General features: G+C 33.5%; 1 protein-coding gene and 2 long non-coding RNA genes across 3 annotated transcripts; 1 reads left to right on the top strand and 2 right to left on the bottom strand.

Annotated features, from left to right (window-relative positions):
• Positions 1 to 289: 289 nt before the first annotated feature.
• LOC111007836 (uncharacterized) lies at positions 290 to 3,036 on the bottom strand. Its single transcript, XR_002601044.2, has 2 exons — positions 2,711 to 3,036; positions 290 to 771 (listed from the first exon to the last, which is right to left on the bottom strand). It is a non-coding gene; the product is annotated as an uncharacterized LOC111007836 (long non-coding RNA).
• A 3,834-nt stretch (positions 3,037 to 6,870) lies between these two features.
• LOC111007548 (uncharacterized) lies at positions 6,871 to 10,750 on the bottom strand. The gene is made up of 2 exons (XR_002600996.2): positions 10,335 to 10,750; positions 6,871 to 10,186 (listed from the first exon to the last, which is right to left on the bottom strand). It is a non-coding gene; the product is annotated as an uncharacterized LOC111007548 (long non-coding RNA).
• Positions 10,751 to 14,215: 3,465 nt separating this feature from the next.
• Positions 14,216 to 17,251, top strand: MYB101 (myb domain protein 101). The gene is made up of 3 exons (XM_088122804.1): positions 14,216 to 15,093; positions 15,519 to 16,413; positions 16,623 to 17,251. The coding sequence occupies exons 1-3, from the start codon at positions 14,773 to 14,775 to the stop codon at positions 16,904 to 16,906; spliced, it is 1,500 nt and encodes a 499-aa protein (XP_087978930.1). The 5' UTR covers positions 14,216 to 14,772; the 3' UTR covers positions 16,907 to 17,251.
• Positions 17,252 to 17,939: the final 688 nt, after the last annotated feature.

Raw genomic sequence — 17,939 nt, 5'->3', positions numbered from 1 at the left:
AACTTGAGCTTAATTCATTGGTTAAGGTATATGTAATAAGGTTCGAATCTTCACTATCACATGTTATTATGTTATTGTGTTATTGAACTGAAAAAATTATTCCAACTAAACACACTTTTCTATTATGTAACTTTGATATATATCCAAAGTAATTAAAATACTATAGAACTGAAAAACCTAAACAACACTTGACACAATGGCCATGGTAATAAAACAAATATCATATGCACCATCTACGTAGAACAAAATAAACCAAGAGCAACTGTAATAATGCAATATGAAGCAACCATTGGAAAATACAAGAACACATATTAATTAATATTAAGGGGAGAAACCCCAAGAGTACATTAATGAAAAATAAAATAGAGAGAGATTTGTTTCTGAAGTATGGTTAAGGGGAACTCCTCCAAGTACAACCAACGTCGGATTGGCTATTCTTCTGTCTAAGTTTTATATATCATATCATATATTCTAAAAGAGAAGTAGGGCAATAAAATAATAATCAAAGGAAATTAAAATGCATCTGTTTGTAATGCAATATTATTCATTAGTTTGTTATTATAATTGCCCTTTGTTCTTCTTTTAGGGTTTTTGGTTTCTGATCCATCCGAGTTTTGTACGAGGGACGACTCATAAATCACTCCACATGATTTTGATCTTTACAGCTTGAAGGTCGTGGTCGTCTTTTTGGAAAGACAACCATTCTTGAAGAAGAAATATTACTGCACCAAAACTTCCCCACTCCATGGAGTTTCATGCTTCCATCCATATCTACAAAACCAGAGAAATCAAAATTGATATTATATCACTAACAAGTAAATAAATTTACCCTAATCTTTTCCTGTTTTTTAAAATGTGGTGATTTAACATTTTTGGCTAAAGAAACGAATTTGAGGGGTGGAGGAGAAACCCACTAGTTCTGTACTTTTTGATATATGATTGGGCTAAAGGGGAAAATCACGAATCGGACCGTTGGAGATTAAAAGAAGGGGAAAAAGTCTTAAAGGATAGAAATGGGAATATCCTTGGTAATGAAGCAAATCCTCTCTTAATTTTAAAGGGTTTATTAAAGAATGGAATGGGGCAGGACAATCAACTCTGGACAATTTCACAATGGTATTATACTGTACAAATCGTAAAAGACCTCGTATCAATAGATATATTATATTTTACTTGTATACACTTTAGTCGTATTGTCAATCGAATGAAGTTTTAAAACAAAATAATAATAATAATAAGAGGAAATTATTGTAAATATGGCAAAATATTTAGCAAAATAGCAACCAAATTTAATTTTTTTTTTCATATATAGTACCTTTTTTTTCAAAAATACGGAGGTCCAATTTTAAAACGACAGCTTTACCTAAATGATATACATTTTATGTGACATATCTATAATATATCTGACTATTAATATATGTATGTGATACTAAAATGAGTATTTGTGTAATATATGTGTGATATACATCTGATGTATTACTGATATGAGTGTCTAATATACTATTAATATAAGTGTCTTATATATGAATGAAGGAGAAACGAAGAAATTATACCCACGAGATTTGGAAAAATAAAAAAGGTAAAATTGGAATAATAAAATATTCCAAAATCGGAATTCTAATTTTGTACTATATTTAAAAATTTGAAAATTTAAAAAAACATGTGACATATTTTGAAATACATGAACTATTTTTTCTACCCACCTCAATTTCGTTATAATAAACTATAAGAAGCTAAAGATTTATTGATGAGGAAAAAAATACCAAAGTAAAATAACATTGACCTAACCGAAAGAGAGGAAAACCAACCAAAATAGAGAAAGAAAGGTGTAGTCTAGCTCTCTCCCTCTCCTTTCCTATCCTTTCCTACCGTATAAAATTAGTTAGGATTTAAATATTAAATTTCTTTTGACACGCGACATTTTTATATATCTATAAATTTAACATGAAAGAACAAACGATAATATTATAAGAATATATCAAACATAATATTAATATTAATTCTTTATACTACTTTGTTAAATTAAATATTTCTCACAAATTTTTTATTTTTATAATCTTTTCGGGAACATCCATCTACCCGAAATTCAACCTAATTAATGATATACATATTACTATTACAAGAAACAGAAGGGGAAAAAGAAAGTGATGGGTGTTGCTCTAATGGAATTATGGATGGATGGTGATCGGTAGCCAAATTAAATTTCTTTAAATTAATTTTGTAAGAGAGAAAAAAAGAAAAAGAAAAAGAAAAAGTGGGTGATTTGTCTGGAGAAAAGGGTGGGGTCCACCACAACAGAGAGATTTAAAAAATGAAAAAGAAAAAGCGATTTTCTTCTTTTTACTAAAATACAGCACAGGTTTCCAATCAATCACGCTAAGTCAGCACCCAACTCGATTAAACTAAACTTTATCATATTATTTACATTTAACAAAAAAAAAAAAAAGAAAGAAAGAAAAGAAAAAAGAAAACAGAGCTTATGCTTCTGTTATGTTCTAGGGCTAGGATGAAAATTAAAATGCAAATATGAATCTGGCGGGGAATAATGTTTAAATTAAATCCGATACAATATAATATAAGCAATCGCAATCGTGGAATAATAACGAAATGGAAGATGTATAGATTGAAGAGTGGATATGAGATTAAAACTCCAGATTATTAAACAATAATATAATATAGTAGAATGAAATTAATATGAAGGAATTCGTACCGGTATCAGAATGAAGAACTGAAGAAGCCGAGAAAATGGAAGCTGGATCGATCTCTTATTATTTCTGTGTTAGTTGCGATTTTGGTTTTGAATGGCGATTCTTGGAGAGTGGGGGAAGGGAAGGTTTTAATCGAATAAATAAAAAGGACGGAAAAGCAAAACACTGACGCCTTACCTTACCACTTACCAGATTCATTGAACCTGGTCATATTTATGTTTACGCTGTGTCACTAGTCCCGTTGGTAAAAGCAAGAAAAATGAATATTATTATTAAGTTTGAATGCTATTTTGATTCATGCACTTTTAAAATGGATGGAATTACTCTATATTTTATTCACAAAATTTTAATATAAATTTTATATCCAATCAAAGTCTTTTAATATAAATTTATGGTTACATTTCAAGATATTTACTGAGTTGGAACGTCGTACTGACATTATGATTAAAATAAGTAAGATAAATATTAAATTGAATTGATTAAAGTACATGAATAAAAAATGATGCTTTGAAAATATAAGAACTAAAATCAATAAAAGCTAAAAATACATAGACCAAAATAGATGTTTTGAAAGTATATGAATCAAAATAAATCAATGCCGAAAGTATAGAATAATGAAAGGGAAAGAGGGTCAGGCGAGCAAAGAACAAAGGGAGAAGAAAATGTTGAGGCATGGAATAAAAATTAGGCTTTTTAGTGAAAGAATCGGAAAAGATCGACATTATTTTCGACATAACTTATCTTTCCCAACGAAATACATTTTCATTTGGAAAGATAAACTTTTAGTAACAATATTGTTTTGTGTAACGTTGCCTTCAAATTCTTCCACCTAAATATATGGCTTGCCAACCTGTTTTTCTAACGAAAAGAAAAAAGTCAGAAGAAAGTCAAATTGTTGACGTGACGAAGATACTAAAATATCATCTGCAATTCCAAAATTTCTTGATAAATTATCTTACGTCGGACTTTTCCTTGCAGCGAAACATCAACCTATATTGTAATCAAACATTTTTTTTTTCAAAGTGCTTAAACACTTTGCTAAAAGTACTTATTGTAGAAGTAGAGAAGTGTTTAACAAAAACAAAGTTTTTTTACTTTTTTTTTTTATATTTTAGAATTATAGTCAAATATAAACCTTTGATGTAAAAGAATGTTTTTACTAATTTAAAAAACAATTTTGCAATTAATTAATAGACACTTTTCGACGTTGTAAAATCATGTCACACTCACATTAATTTTACAAAACTAACCTCGCCTTAACTAACTATATATATATAGTGCTGAATTTTTTCTTTTTTTCTTTTTGAAACAATATATAGTACCGAATTCAACTTTGTACAACAAAATTAAATTATTTATATATTACAGCTATATACAAAACTGACTAAGACCTTTTTTTTATTTGAATAATATTTTTATCTTAAACGACAATGATACGTTCTCTCCTAATTAATTGCTTTTCAATTCAATGCTAACTAATTTTCAGTTTTTAATTTTTATTTTCGAAGGGCAGGTATTTGGTGGCAGTTAATGCTATTAAATATTTTTTTCCTTTTCTTTTTTTAGAACTTTTGATCAAAACATAGGTACATATAATTCACAAAAGGAAATGAAAGAGAGAATTTTTTTTTAAAATTCAAATTAAATGAGATAAATGGATATATTTTTGTCATGTTGGGATTGGGGGAGTCAAAACGACGTCGGAACGAGCTAAGGAAGAGTCGGGATCAAGCCGGAACGCGTCGGGGTCGAAGAGGATGAAAATAAGGAAGAAGCGGACGTTGCAGGCCACTTGGGCCGAGGAGGCAGCCGCGACACTGTCCAGATGAGGGCGCAGCACGGACTTTCCGTCCGTAGCGCCATGACACTATTTCGATGCCTATATAAGTACAATTTCGGGTTTGGGGTTTCTCAGCCGAAAAAGGGGTTTTGCCCAGCCGATTTTGAGCCGTTTTTCGGAGGGTTTCATGGTAGTTTCAAGGGAGAGACTCAAGCATTGGAAGAGGCATTGAGGCTCATCAAGATCAATACATTCGGGGTAATTAGATCTTCATTATTGTGAGTTTTTCATTCCTATTCCTAAGTATTAATTGTGTAATATACTTAGAAGCTAGTGGGCTTTTGTTGAGACCTCTGGGGGATATTAAGGGGAGAGTTATTGTATTCAATCCTAAACAATATTAGTGAATTTGAGTGGAAGACTGGACGTAGCCCTTAGTGGTGAACCAGTATAATTTTGCTGTGTCGTTACTTGTGTTTACTACTTTTCTTCCTATTCGTATATTTGTGGTTGTGTTGGATATTTTCTGTGGAAAGAGAAATTATTCAGATCAATCAATTTCCCAACACTCTTGCCATATTTTTTGAATCTCGACTTGTGTCCGGGAGTAATTTTGACATCATCAAAATCATTTTTGTCATTGTCAAATTCACTCCCCCTTCTATTGACAATGCATGCCAAATTAAAGAATGATTTTAAGAAATTTTTAAAGTATCACTTTTGATGATGATTTTGAAAAATCAATTAAGGGATCTAGATAAAGAATGACTCTGCCTATTATAGAGAAATTTAGAGAAGCTTTAATCTAAATTCTAGCACTTCAATACATGATAGTTTGAGTCTATGAATTTTTTGTCGATGATCAACTTATCTTTCATTGATAGTGACTACGTTCCCACGTTGGTTTCATTAGCGGTGTAAATATGTCGGTTCGGGTCGGTTTTCCGCCAAAACCGATTCGACCCAAAAATGTTCGATTTTCGTTCGGGTCGGGTTGCGTTTGTTTTTCTTCTTCCCTTCCCTTCTTCTTCAATCTAAGGTTTTACTGATCTTCAACCTCAGAAACAGAAGAATGAAAAAATGGTCTCAGAAGCAAACGAGAGAGAGAAAGATGAAAGCAAAATTTTTTTTTACGTATTCTCAAACCCACCCTCCAAACTTTCAACATCAAAATCCACCTTCAAAATCAAAACTCACCTTCAAATCTCCATCAAAACCCACCTTCTTCGAAATACATCAAACCCAACTTCAAATTATTTGTGTATAAATATACGTTTCAAGCTGGGATCCCGCTTTGGGGTCCTAGGTGATTTGACTGGTCACTTCACATCCTCGACATGTCTGTGCTGAGGTCTAGGCATGCATGCATCTTTTGAAGAAGATGGCCACCTGGTGAACCTTGCCTCGTAACAAATTATAATAATACATTAAGGATGATAATATATGTATCATCACCGGTTTCTACCTTGTCTTTGTAAGCACTCACCTCTTCTATGATAGTAAAACTTTAATTGGTATATAAAGTACTTTTATTATCCACTGTTAAACTTGTTATAAAAATATATATACCTTAAAATGATTTATTATATACCTCTGCAACAAGTACTTTTGGGTTAATTTTAGCAAGAAGAAGAAGGGTAGTTGATTTTTACCATTAATATGATATTGTTTTGCATTTGACTAGAAAGAATATAGTGGGTAGATGTTTGGGACAAATCAGATAGTGACAAGTTAGAATTTGGAAAAGACTAATTTCTTAGTTTTTAAAGAGAAATTAGTAAGAGAAGCTTGTTGGACATGAATAAAAGAGATTTAAAAAAAAAAAAAGTAATGCATCTAATAATTATAGAAATTGCCACTACAATTATTGCTACTTCTAATAATTATCATGTCAACTGATTTAATTCAAAAGGAAATCAAGTTTTAGCGAGGATGTTTGGTTGTCCTCTATCTGAAGTCAAAAGTATTGTCTCTCCAAAATTGTAAGAACTTATCTTCCATCAAAACGTCTAAAGGCCTCAAATCAATGAAAATGTTGTATTTTACTTGTGTACACAATATTCCTCTCTTTTAGTCATTTAAAAGTTTTTGCGAACAAGATCTAAATAATGAATAGTTACGAGATAAAATATTTTACAAAAATGACACAAATGTAATAATCTGTATATCAGTAACAAACATAGTTTATATTAGGTAAATTAGTAACACATTTTATCATATACTTTATATTTAAAATATATTAGTAATATGCTAATATCATTGAGCCCATTTACTAGTTGAAAGCTCCATTGGGCATACAAGGGAATTGCAGCCATATTGAGAAGATTTCAAAGCAAAGGATATGGAGTAGTTGGGCTAAAGCAAACTGAAACTTTGAAGATATGGATCAAAGGCCCTTTTGCAATTAGGCATATAAAATAATGACTTAAAAATGATGTCACTTTTAAATTTTGTTATTTTCCAAACAAGTGCAACTCTCCTGTAATATATGAACTTTGAGATTAGGTATTATTGGGAGTTCCCTACACGCCTTTTCACCTTTAAAAATCCCTTTCAAATCTTTATGCACCGACGCCAATCAGATTGGACAATGATCTCTCAATAATCCATTCACATCAACCCCAAATATAAGAGCAAAAAGAGGGAGGTGTGTAGTCGGATAGGTAACCCCGACAACACGAAAAAATCGAGTAACCCAACCTAAAACACGAGAGTTGGATTGGGCTAGGGTAACTAAGTTCTCGATTTGAGTTGGGTTCAAGTCTTCCACCTCCCCTTTCACTTTCAATTCCATTTTCTCCTTGCAACCGCTTGCCTCGACATGATTGTGTCTCTCTCGTCTCTCACCTTTGCTCTCTGTCTCTAGACACAGTGCCTCTACGTTACTCAGCACCCATCGTCTATCTCCATCTATCATGAGTGCCGCTCTATATCTAACACTCATAAACTTATTGGCTCATCATCAGGTAGCAACAGTCCATTAAAAAAAAAGACAAAAATTAAAGAACCTGATCCTCCCATCCAACCTAACCAAAAATTATGAGAGTTGGATTGGGTTAGGTGAGGTTACAAATCCTATTGAAGTCATTTAAGTTATAGATCTGACCGACCCGAGTTTTCAAACCCTCCAACTTATGTACCACTCTAATGTACAGTGTACGATGACTAAATAGTCAAATCCTAATTGCTACAAAAAGAACTTATTAGAGAATTGAATTATATCAATTATGTACCTTTATAGAAAGGAAAAAAAAAAGAATCTTTCCAAATTTGATTTTAAAATGTTAAGAAGAATAAAACACCACTCAATCCAAAAAATTAGGTCGATAGATTGGATAAATTTAATTTATATATTAGATATCTAATATAAAGTGAAAAAGTAAAATCGTAATATTTGAAAAAATGACTTTCAAAGGCTACTTACATCTACCTTTATCAACATTAATAACAACAATAGATGATAAGAAAGAAACTAAAACGACGTGCTTCTTACGTAATAAACTCATCAATAAATCAACATCCAAAAAAAAAAAAAGAAAGAAATCCCCACTTTGGTTGATTCTACAAGAGACTCACTTCCATTTCCTTCAAAATTTCAAAAAAGAAAAAAAAACATCACATCCCAAAACCAAAGTCATCGCAAAAAAAGGCAGCTTTCCCACCCAAATACACACATTACTCCCTACTTTTCAACCCGTCCCCAAGTAACCATTTTTCAAAACAAATGATTTATCAAAGTTTTCGAGACCCCGACGAAGAATTTAAACGAAAAGGTAGATATGTTTCGTATCCTATCTTGATTCAATTTATTGCAATAAATTTCTACTTAGTGGGTCAATTTTGAAACTAGTATTTTGATTCTGTTGCTGTAGAAATTTGATTTCATAGAATTTCGTCAATATTCGCACCAATTTTTTAAAATAAAAGGATCGACAAGACTTGTTTAAGTTAGGATAGTAGTTGAATATAAACGTAGGGTATTGTGAGTTGGCTTATCCTTCCTTTTAGGAATTATCAAAGTTGAATGATTGAATGGTAGTGTGCCCAAGAGATCCCGTGCCTCTGTGTCTTGTAATGAATCTAGGGTCGAGACAAGGTAAATTCAGATCAGGCTGCACGGGGTCGAGAGAGAACCATCGGGATTCTTGACGCCGACCCGAGTCGTCGGCGGATTTAATTCGACCTCCTTACTGTCTTCTGCTCATCCAATCTGATCTCGTTTTATCTTCTTATAACATATTTTATAGAATCTAATTATTGAGAAAGTGAAATTTAATTTCGATATCGAACACGGAATACAACTCCGTTTCGTCCCATCTCATGGTTCTAAATTTTGATTTTTGTATCACAAACCTAACTCAACCTAAAAGTTGAAATATGACCTAAAATACATCAAGTTTGTGTGGAGGGGAGTGGGTCCAGTGAATGCGATGGGTGGGAAAGAAGCCAAAGGGGCATTAAAATGTTATAATAAATGGCTCTGTTTTCTCTCTTTTAATATCAAACAAAACACAGTAGCCAACACAGACACAGTCCCCTCTTGTCCTTTGCCGACGGGGAAAAATTGAGATTCCATCACACCCAAAGAGAAGAACAAAGAAGCAGTTATTTAAAGTGTACCATTTTGTGGCAGGCTTTTTCACCAAGTAAATTTTGACTTCGCCGAATGGAAATAAAGTTCAAATCCAACACCTGCTAACAGTCAATTATTCACACAGAATAGAATAGTTGTGTTAAGTTAGATGAAAATCTAGATTTTTGGGTGGAATAGTATAATGTACTCTCTTCTTTTTCCATTTTAGTCTCATCAATTTTTAAGCTTATTATATGTAATAAATGTCTCTTTCGTTAGATTGGCCAAAATAACAAATCAGAAAAAGTTTCAAGGGATAACTTGAGTGGTTTGGGACTTTAAGGAATAACCTTTAGGTCTTGGATCCAAATCCATGGGACGCAATTTCCATCAAACGTATAACTTCTTGTCCGACTTATAATAAATACAAAAATTGAGGACCATACCATATAGGGCCGTCATAATCAAAAGTCTACAAAAGAACCTCAATTTTAACTCTAATGCACTTATAAAAGTTCTCAAAATCAAGTCTCATAACAAATTTTTGTTAATAATTTGCATTGAAAATGTTTGGAGTTTAGATTTTTCTTGTGAGCATGTTAGATTTTAGGTGTACTCTAAGTATCAAAGTAGTATTCAAGTGATATGTTCATCGAGTCAATAGATATAAATATGTTAATAAATCAATGATTTAATGATACATAATTAATTTTTAATTAACAAATTTTTCTATCCAATGATCTAATTGAGAGTTTTTAATAAAATGAAGAGAAAATTTGAGAATTTTAAAAGATTAAAGACTAACTGTAGAATTGGATTAGGGATCAAATTTGAAAAAAATATATATATTAATTTGAACTTTTTGATATAGTTTTTTTTTTTTTTTTATCTATCTATCTAAGATGAAGAATTAAGAGGGAATTGTCCCATCTTCCTTTTTCCTTCACTCCTCACCTTCATCTCTGAAGCATTTCTTAGATTGAAGTGTGGGAAGAAGAGAGAAAATAGGGAACTTTTACATAAAATTATTACAACAACACGTATATATAAAAATTAATATAAATAAATGAACAGACTTTACTATTTATTGGGATTCTCCCAACCAATCGTGACAGAAGAAGATTACTGCAAACAAATTGAGTAGGGTTTAGATTCAAGCAAGCACACCCATAGAGCTAATTATGAAATAAACCAAGAACCCTAATAAGAAAAGAGAGAGATTATAGAAAGGAAAATAAATCAAAGTGCAGAGAGAATGAATGAGAAATATTACCAAGATTAGGGTTCATGTGGAAGCTTGATAGAGAAAGAGAGCAAGATAGGAAAAAGAGACGTCAATAAAAAAAAGGAGATATTGACGCGGCTCAATCAAATCACATGGCTACTCGATCTCTAAAAACTTGCAATATTACCATAACCATGCCTTTCAATTGAGGCGCATCAATATCTTCATCTTAGTTCCTCTCCTTCATCTTCTTCCCTCCTCCTCCTCCTAAAACATCTTCGCATGAAAATTAGAGAAGGAAAAAAAGAGAGAATTGTCTTCCATTATCTGGATATGGTGTGTATATATACAAGAATTGGGGACGATGGAGGGGCCTTTGAGTTATGGGTTAGGTTTTTTCTTTTTTCTTTTTTGTCTTCTTCTTTTTTTTTTTTTTTTTGGTTAAGGGTTAAAATTTCCAATTTGGCCGCTAGCTGCTGCTTTTTATTGATCTGTGTCTAATCTTTTTACACAGTTTCCTCTCCCCATGGCTGCACTCCAACGTGTCCAATTTTTGGCTTCTCTACTTCCTCCACCACTCATTGACTTTCATTTTATTTTATTTTGAATAATACTTATCACCTAAATCTTTCTTCTCGCTGTCACTAAACATTTTACAGTTATTTAATTTTTTTTGTTAAATTATAATTTTAGTGTTTAAATTTTTAGGTTTGTGTCTCTAGATTTTTTAGTCTAATAGATCCCCAATATTTTAATGTCTAATAGATTATAAACTTTTAACTGTATGGCTAATAAATCCCTAACATATTTGATATTTTAAAATTGATGAATTTGTTAGACATAAAATTTAATGCATCTAATTATAAGACCTAAAATTTTCAATTTTGAGTACGTTCGTAAATTTTAAAAAATGAAAGTTAGCACGTTTGAGTGTTGACACAGTAGCAAGAGGCTTGGTATTGACACCCAAGATCCAGGTTACGTTCAAGCCCTCCCGTGTAAAAAAAAGTTTTAACCTTTTCTTTTTGAAATAACAAAATAATTATATCTTGTTTTTTTATCCCTTTTTCTACGTTCCTCATCTCTCACCGGCCAAGAAAATTAATCAGAAAAAGGTTTCAGTGGATTAAGAATATATTTTCCTCTATATATATTGGTTGGAATTACATATTCAAATCTGTTTTTGTCTAGCTAGACCTTGGATCTTCTCTCCATATTTCTTCTTTTCCATACTTGTTTTAATTCTGGTGCTATGGGAGCTTAGTTTAATTTTCTCCTAATTGATTTGTATTATTATTATTTTTTTTTGAAGAATTGATTTGTATTACAGTGGCTGATCCGATCACTTAATTAAGTGGGACGGCAAGCTGAAAATGAACCCACTTGCCTCATCCAAAAATTTACCACCATTAAATGTATTTAGGTTGAGTTATAAATTTAGTTTCTAAAATTTGATAGTTGTACTTATTTAATTTTTAAACATTACAAAAATTTCAATTATATTTTTGGATTATGATTATGTATAGTTTTTGTCATTAAATGGTAATATTACATACATATATTTAGGATTAGACAATTCTAATTAATGGCACCTATCATATACCCTTCTCTCTCTCTCTCTTTTTTTTTGAGAAATTACCATATACTATTCTTTTTTAACTTATATGAGATCTCTCCTATAGATATGATCATGTCACAACTATTTTACCTAATTAATTATACTTTTTTTTTCTTACGTTTGTGTTCATGTTGTACCAAAATAGTCAACATATGTCGGAATGTTAAAAAAAAAAACATTTAGGTTTTTTGATTTACAAAAAAGAACATTTAGTTTAAGAGTATTAACTACGAGAAGTACATAAAATCATAAATTTGGTTATAAGGAGACATAATTGAGATGTTTGTAAATAGAAATTTAGGATGAAATAGGTACCATAAAGTCATGGGATTAAATTTTTAACCTAATTTATCTTTTATCGAATTAAAAAGTTATTAGTGGGAAATATATTATAAATAATGTAGAAAATTAAGTAGGGACCTCCATCCAAGTACACAAATTTTATGGGTTAGTTAGCAATTGTGTTTAAGATGGGTCGATTGATCTTGACCAATTTTGGGTATAGTAAATGACGTGGCTCCCACATGTCATCATTTATATATCCGAATATGCCACGACAACATTTTAGGTTTTGACGTGGATGGCTCATCAAAAGGGGTTGCACTATGACTAGACTTTATGTGTAAGCTGTTTTTTGTTTTTCCTTCACATTGTATATGTACATACAAATCATTAGGATGGTTTGGTAATGTTTTTAGTTTCTTGCATCAGATATTCCTAAATCAATGTAATATAGATAGAGTCTGGTAATTTTGGTAAACTTTTTAAAATAATTTATCTTATTATTGATTGAATTATCAATTTGGTACTATGTGAATTGTTTGGCTTAGTTTCAATTTGATTTTTTTATGGTTTTAAAATTTTAAATTTCATCTATATGGGTTGAGAGCTTTGTTACAATTGGGTCCTACAATTTTAAAAATTTTAATTTAATCCTTATAATTTAATAAGTTGTGACGAATCGTCTATATTACTGTAAGTAATTATCATATTTGATATATTACATGATACCTAATCTATTTATGTAGAAAATGAGTTGATGTTTCTATTTGAATGATTGTTTTAGTTTAGTATATTAGAGTTTAAGGTCAAGTAAAAAGGTAAGAAAACATTTGAGTTTTCGAGTGCGTAAAAAATGGTCATTGTGACGTTTCACCCGCTTATAGAAATGAAATTGAAAATTTTAAACATGATAAGTATATAATTACACGTGGAATTTAAGTCATAATTTATAAATCTATAATTTTGTCACTAATCTCACCATAGCTCTACTTGTTAAAATTTGGTTAAGGTTCAAATCATCACGCTTGATGAACTGAAATTAAATAAATAAATAAAAGAGAGGACTAAAAAAACAGGGACAGAGAGAGAAATTTGGTCCATAATGCAGCAGATGAGCAACGCAACGATTGGGCTGCGACTTGTGGATACTGCTACTTGGTTCGGCCCAAATTGTACTTTTGGGCCACGAACAACTGAAAGCAGCCCTTCTCCCTCAGGCCCATTTTCAATTTCGGGCCTGACTCTTCTGCAGTCTTTACGCCGAATTGTCAAATAAAATTAATTAAATAATTGATAAAATAAAGTAAGCGCAAAATACAACTTTTTTCATGTAAAATATAATTGTTTCCATGTGTATACATGCATGCACATGAACGACGGAGTGAAGACTTATTTGTGTATAAATATACGTGTTCCACACTTATTCCTACGAAGATATGATCACAAGAAGCACAAGAAGAAACATTTCAAAATTTTCAAATTATAAATAAATGTTGATCAATTAATACAGTCAAAAACCAATACAGAGTGAAATGGAAAGACATTTACACAAAAAGAAATAATAATAATAATACAAAAAAAGCATTGGAAAAATATTAATGGCGAAAGAAATAATATTCCCCCGTAATAAAATCAACAAAGAAACAAGCGTTATGGAATTTATCTCGCATTTCCCGGACGACGGTTAGATTCATGGGAGTGAGTTCGAAATATGCCTTTTGACTTTATGTATCTAATCAAAGTGTCAATCACCTCGCGGTCGCAACTCCCAATAATTCATTTGGCATAGAAATCATCATACTCTAATTTCAAACACATCACATCATTCGAAAATAGAAGATTCAAACCTACAATCTTTGCATACACCGAAACAAAAAGGATTTGAGTTTAAGAAAGATAAGGAATGAATAAATAATTTTGTTTAAACTCCAAAGTTCCTAAAACGGGCATTACATGAGAATTCCAGTGAATTGGCGTTGTAAAATGAGAAAAATTGATCTGGGAAGGAAAAATAAAATGAAGAAGGGAGGTGAAATACCGAGAAGGCCCTTGGGGAGGGTAAAGAGGAGGAAAGGGAGGAAGGGCAATGGTTGGAAAGAGAAAACGCGTCGACGCGACGGACGTAGCACAAAGCATGCAATCCGGAGCGAAATGGCAGCTCCGCCCTCTAAATAAAGCACTCCCCATTTCCCCAATTCTTCTCACTATTCTCTTTCATTTCCTTCCATTCTCTTTCTCCCACCAAAAACCAAAGCGCCAAATTTTTTTTTCTTTTTTTGTTTTTGTTTTTGGCCCCACTCTCTCTCTTTCTCTAGACAAAAAACAAGTACAAAGGCAAATAGAGGACAATACTTCTCTCTCTATTTTGTCATTTCCCTTCTTATTCTCTGTGAAAAATCCGGTGTGTGTGTGTTTTTTCTTTTTGAGAGAGGGGTGGTGGTTGAATTCTCTCTTAGGAATCTAATTATTACCAATTTTCCGAATCACGGTCCACGAAGGAATTTTGTGGGCTGGGTTGAAGGGAAGAAGAACAACAACAAAAAAAAGAAAAAAAAAAAGGGTAACCAAATTGAATTGGATTTCATAATGGTCGAGAGCAGCGGCGAGAAGGGGAAAAACGAGGGCGCCGGGGCGGTGGAGGGCGGCGGGCGGGCGCTGAAGAAGGGGCCGTGGACGGCGGCGGAAGATGGGATCTTGATAGAATACGTGAAGAAGCACGGGGAAGGGAATTGGAACGCGGTCCAGAAACACACCGGATTGGCCCGTTGTGGCAAGAGCTGTAGGCTCCGATGGGCTAACCATTTGCGGCCTAATCTCAAGAAGGGCTCGTTTTCTCAAGAGGAAGAGAGGGTCATAATCGAACTTCATGCTAAGCTTGGCAATAAATGGGCTCGCATGGCTGCTCAGGTTTCTTCTTCTTCTTCTTCTTCTCTGTTTCTTTTTAAAAAATTGGATTAGATTTGACAACGACTGTTCATCGTTTGTTCTTTGTGTTAATTTCTTTCCTTTGACCCCATCTTTTGGACCAAATTTGCCTTTCCCCACATTACTACTCTGATTGCGACCCTCTGTAATTCAAGATTACATATGTATTAAAAACAAAAAATTAGGCTTCAATTTTGCATTCCTGACGCCGACCGACCTTATTTGTTGGTTTCTGATTCTCTGTGTGGTCAACTTTTATTTGGACCCACTTGCTTTAATCCTTTTATGGGGGTTTAAAGGGGGGACCTGTTTTAAATTGGGTTTTGTCTTGTTTCTTTGACTCTGTATTCCGCCATTAATCCTGCTCTGCAATCTTCGTCTCTGACACCCAGTTTTTGTGTTTTCAGTTACCTGGTAGAACTGACAACGAAATTAAGAATTACTGGAACACCCGAATGAAGCGTCGCCAAAGAGCCGGTTTGCCGCTTTACCCTCTTGAAATCCAACAGGAAGCGACGGCGTTTCATCTCCGCCACCACCACCACCACCACCACTCTCCCTCCGCCGCCTCCTTCTCTGCTCTCCGGCAGAAATCCGATTTCAGTAATAACAATAACAATAACCAAAATTCTGTTTCTCTATTTAACTTTTCTTCTGCGATTAATAATCCCCAGAAGAATTTCTGCGATGGGTCTTCGTTTTACGCCACACCCACCAGCCAATTCAAGTTTTTCCCTGAAAATAACGGCGGCGGTTTTGCTCTGCCTCTTTCCCCTGTTTCTCCGTTTTCCCAAATTGCGCAGAACCAATCCCTCCCTCTCTCGCCGCAGGGTTTTCAGTTGAGTTACGGAAGTTATGTGTGTAATTCCAGTCTGAATTCGATGTTAATTGGGGCGGCTCCGTACCATCACGTGATTCCCGGGTTGGATACAGAGCTTCCTTCAATCCAAACGCCGCCGAATTCGACCACCCCGGCGTCGTCTGGCACGAGCGGCGGCGATGGGATGATGGCGACGGCGGCGGCGGTGGCGGGAGGGTATGAATTTGGGAGAGACGAATCGGCGCCGGAAAACAGCGGGTTGCTTGACGTGGTATTGATGGAGTCTAAAGCTCTGTGCCGGAACGGGAAGCAGTCGAAGGAAGAGAGCTCCTCCGGCGCGGCGGAGTTCGAAAGAGGAAAACAGACGACGGAGGAAGAAGAAGCAAATAATTTATATGTAGAATCAGTTTTAGGAAGCAGCGGCGGAGAACCGACCGCCGAAAATCATTCCGACGAGTTCAGCTCCTCTCATTCTTCAACTCGTAAGTTACTCAAAAACCTTCAACTACATGATAAATAAACAAACAGGGGAACCACAAATTCTAATCTTTGTATAAATATATAAATAAGATTTGATTATAAGTCTCTAATGTTCTTGTTTGAGAGATATACCTGAAAGTTTGAAAAATAACTTGAACTTTCATTTGTGTGTTGAATAGTATTTTAATAACTATTTGAACCAAATTTATAGGGAAAAGACCGAGAATAGAACCATTGGAAGAGATGGAATCAATGGTAGACGACGACTTAATGAGCCTGCTCAACAACTTCCCGTCGACAATGCCAGTACCGGAGTGGTATCCGGGCGGTGACGACGACCTAGGCAGCAATACATACAACGGGCCATCGTTGTGCGAGTCGAATGGCAATGCGGAGGTGGACGAGCAGCGGCAGAACGGGGGTTCGCCGTCGTCACCAGCGCTCGAGTGGAGCCTGGGCTCATCTTGTTGGAACAACATGCCTGGGATTTGCTAGGGGATCAGCTTCCATTACAGTCCTCCTATTCCTTCAACAAGGCAAATTGGATCAAAGTTATGAACTTTGTGTGTGAGGTTCATAGGGTTGTTGGTTATATTGGGGTTGGTTTATGTGTGTTCAATCTTTTTTTCATTTGGGTTTTACAAATATGCTAGTTTGAAGGTCTTGTGTGCATTGGGTAGTTTATACATATCAAAAAACAAAAAAACAAAAAAAGAAAAAAAAAACTTAACTTGTAATGCATGTTGTTGTGTATATATAGTTAAAATGTTGTAGTTTTAGCTTTAGAAAGTATCAAAATTTCAAACAATGGGACTTGGTTTGTTGTATAATATTTTCCTTCTTGACCAAATTTTGACACAACTCCATAGAAATATGATAAATTAATGAGTGTTAAAGAAAAAGGTTTACCCATAATCTCAAGTCCTAAATGAAATTTTCAACTCAACTATCACTCTACTAATAGATTCTTGATTCTTGAAGTGTTAAATAAATTCAACAAACTTTCAAGATTATATAGGTTGCTGAAGTTTAAAAAATAATGATTAGAAATTCTAAATTTTCAATTTCGTGTGTAGCTTGTTAGATATTTTTTAAAAGGATAATATATACGTAAGAAATGAAGTGACGAGAATTTCTCTCCAGTGTCAAAAACATGTTACGATCTTGTTGGTTTACAATATTATGTGAAAACAAACTTCCATTTTCTCAAAGATTAGAGATGGAATTGGTACTATATCTGTCTTTTGATATTTCAATTAAGCAGTCATTTTTTTTGGATTTGTGGTGTGCTCTATTGCTCTAAATGTAAGCAATGGAAGCGTCACTATCTTTATATGCTTTCGTTGTTCTAGTGTATTTTTGTTACCATTGAAGCTATGGTTAGCATTTTTGTATTTAGGAGTTTTAACGTTGACTGTCGAATAAACCTTCATTCTTTTATAGGGTTAAGTAGGCCTTCACTTTTTTTTTTTAATTGGTAGGAGGGAGAAACACACGCAAACATGAGAGAATAGAGACATTTATTTTT

The sequence above is a fragment of the Momordica charantia genome (genome assembly GCF_013281855.1).
Source record: "Momordica charantia cultivar OHB3-1 chromosome 4 unlocalized genomic scaffold, Mcharantia_2.0 BLBB01000004.1, whole genome shotgun sequence".
NCBI classification, from domain to species: domain Eukaryota; kingdom Viridiplantae; phylum Streptophyta; class Magnoliopsida; order Cucurbitales; family Cucurbitaceae; genus Momordica; species Momordica charantia.
The sequence above is the reverse complement of the archived record's forward strand: the minus strand, read 5'-3'. Positions and strand labels throughout refer to the sequence as shown.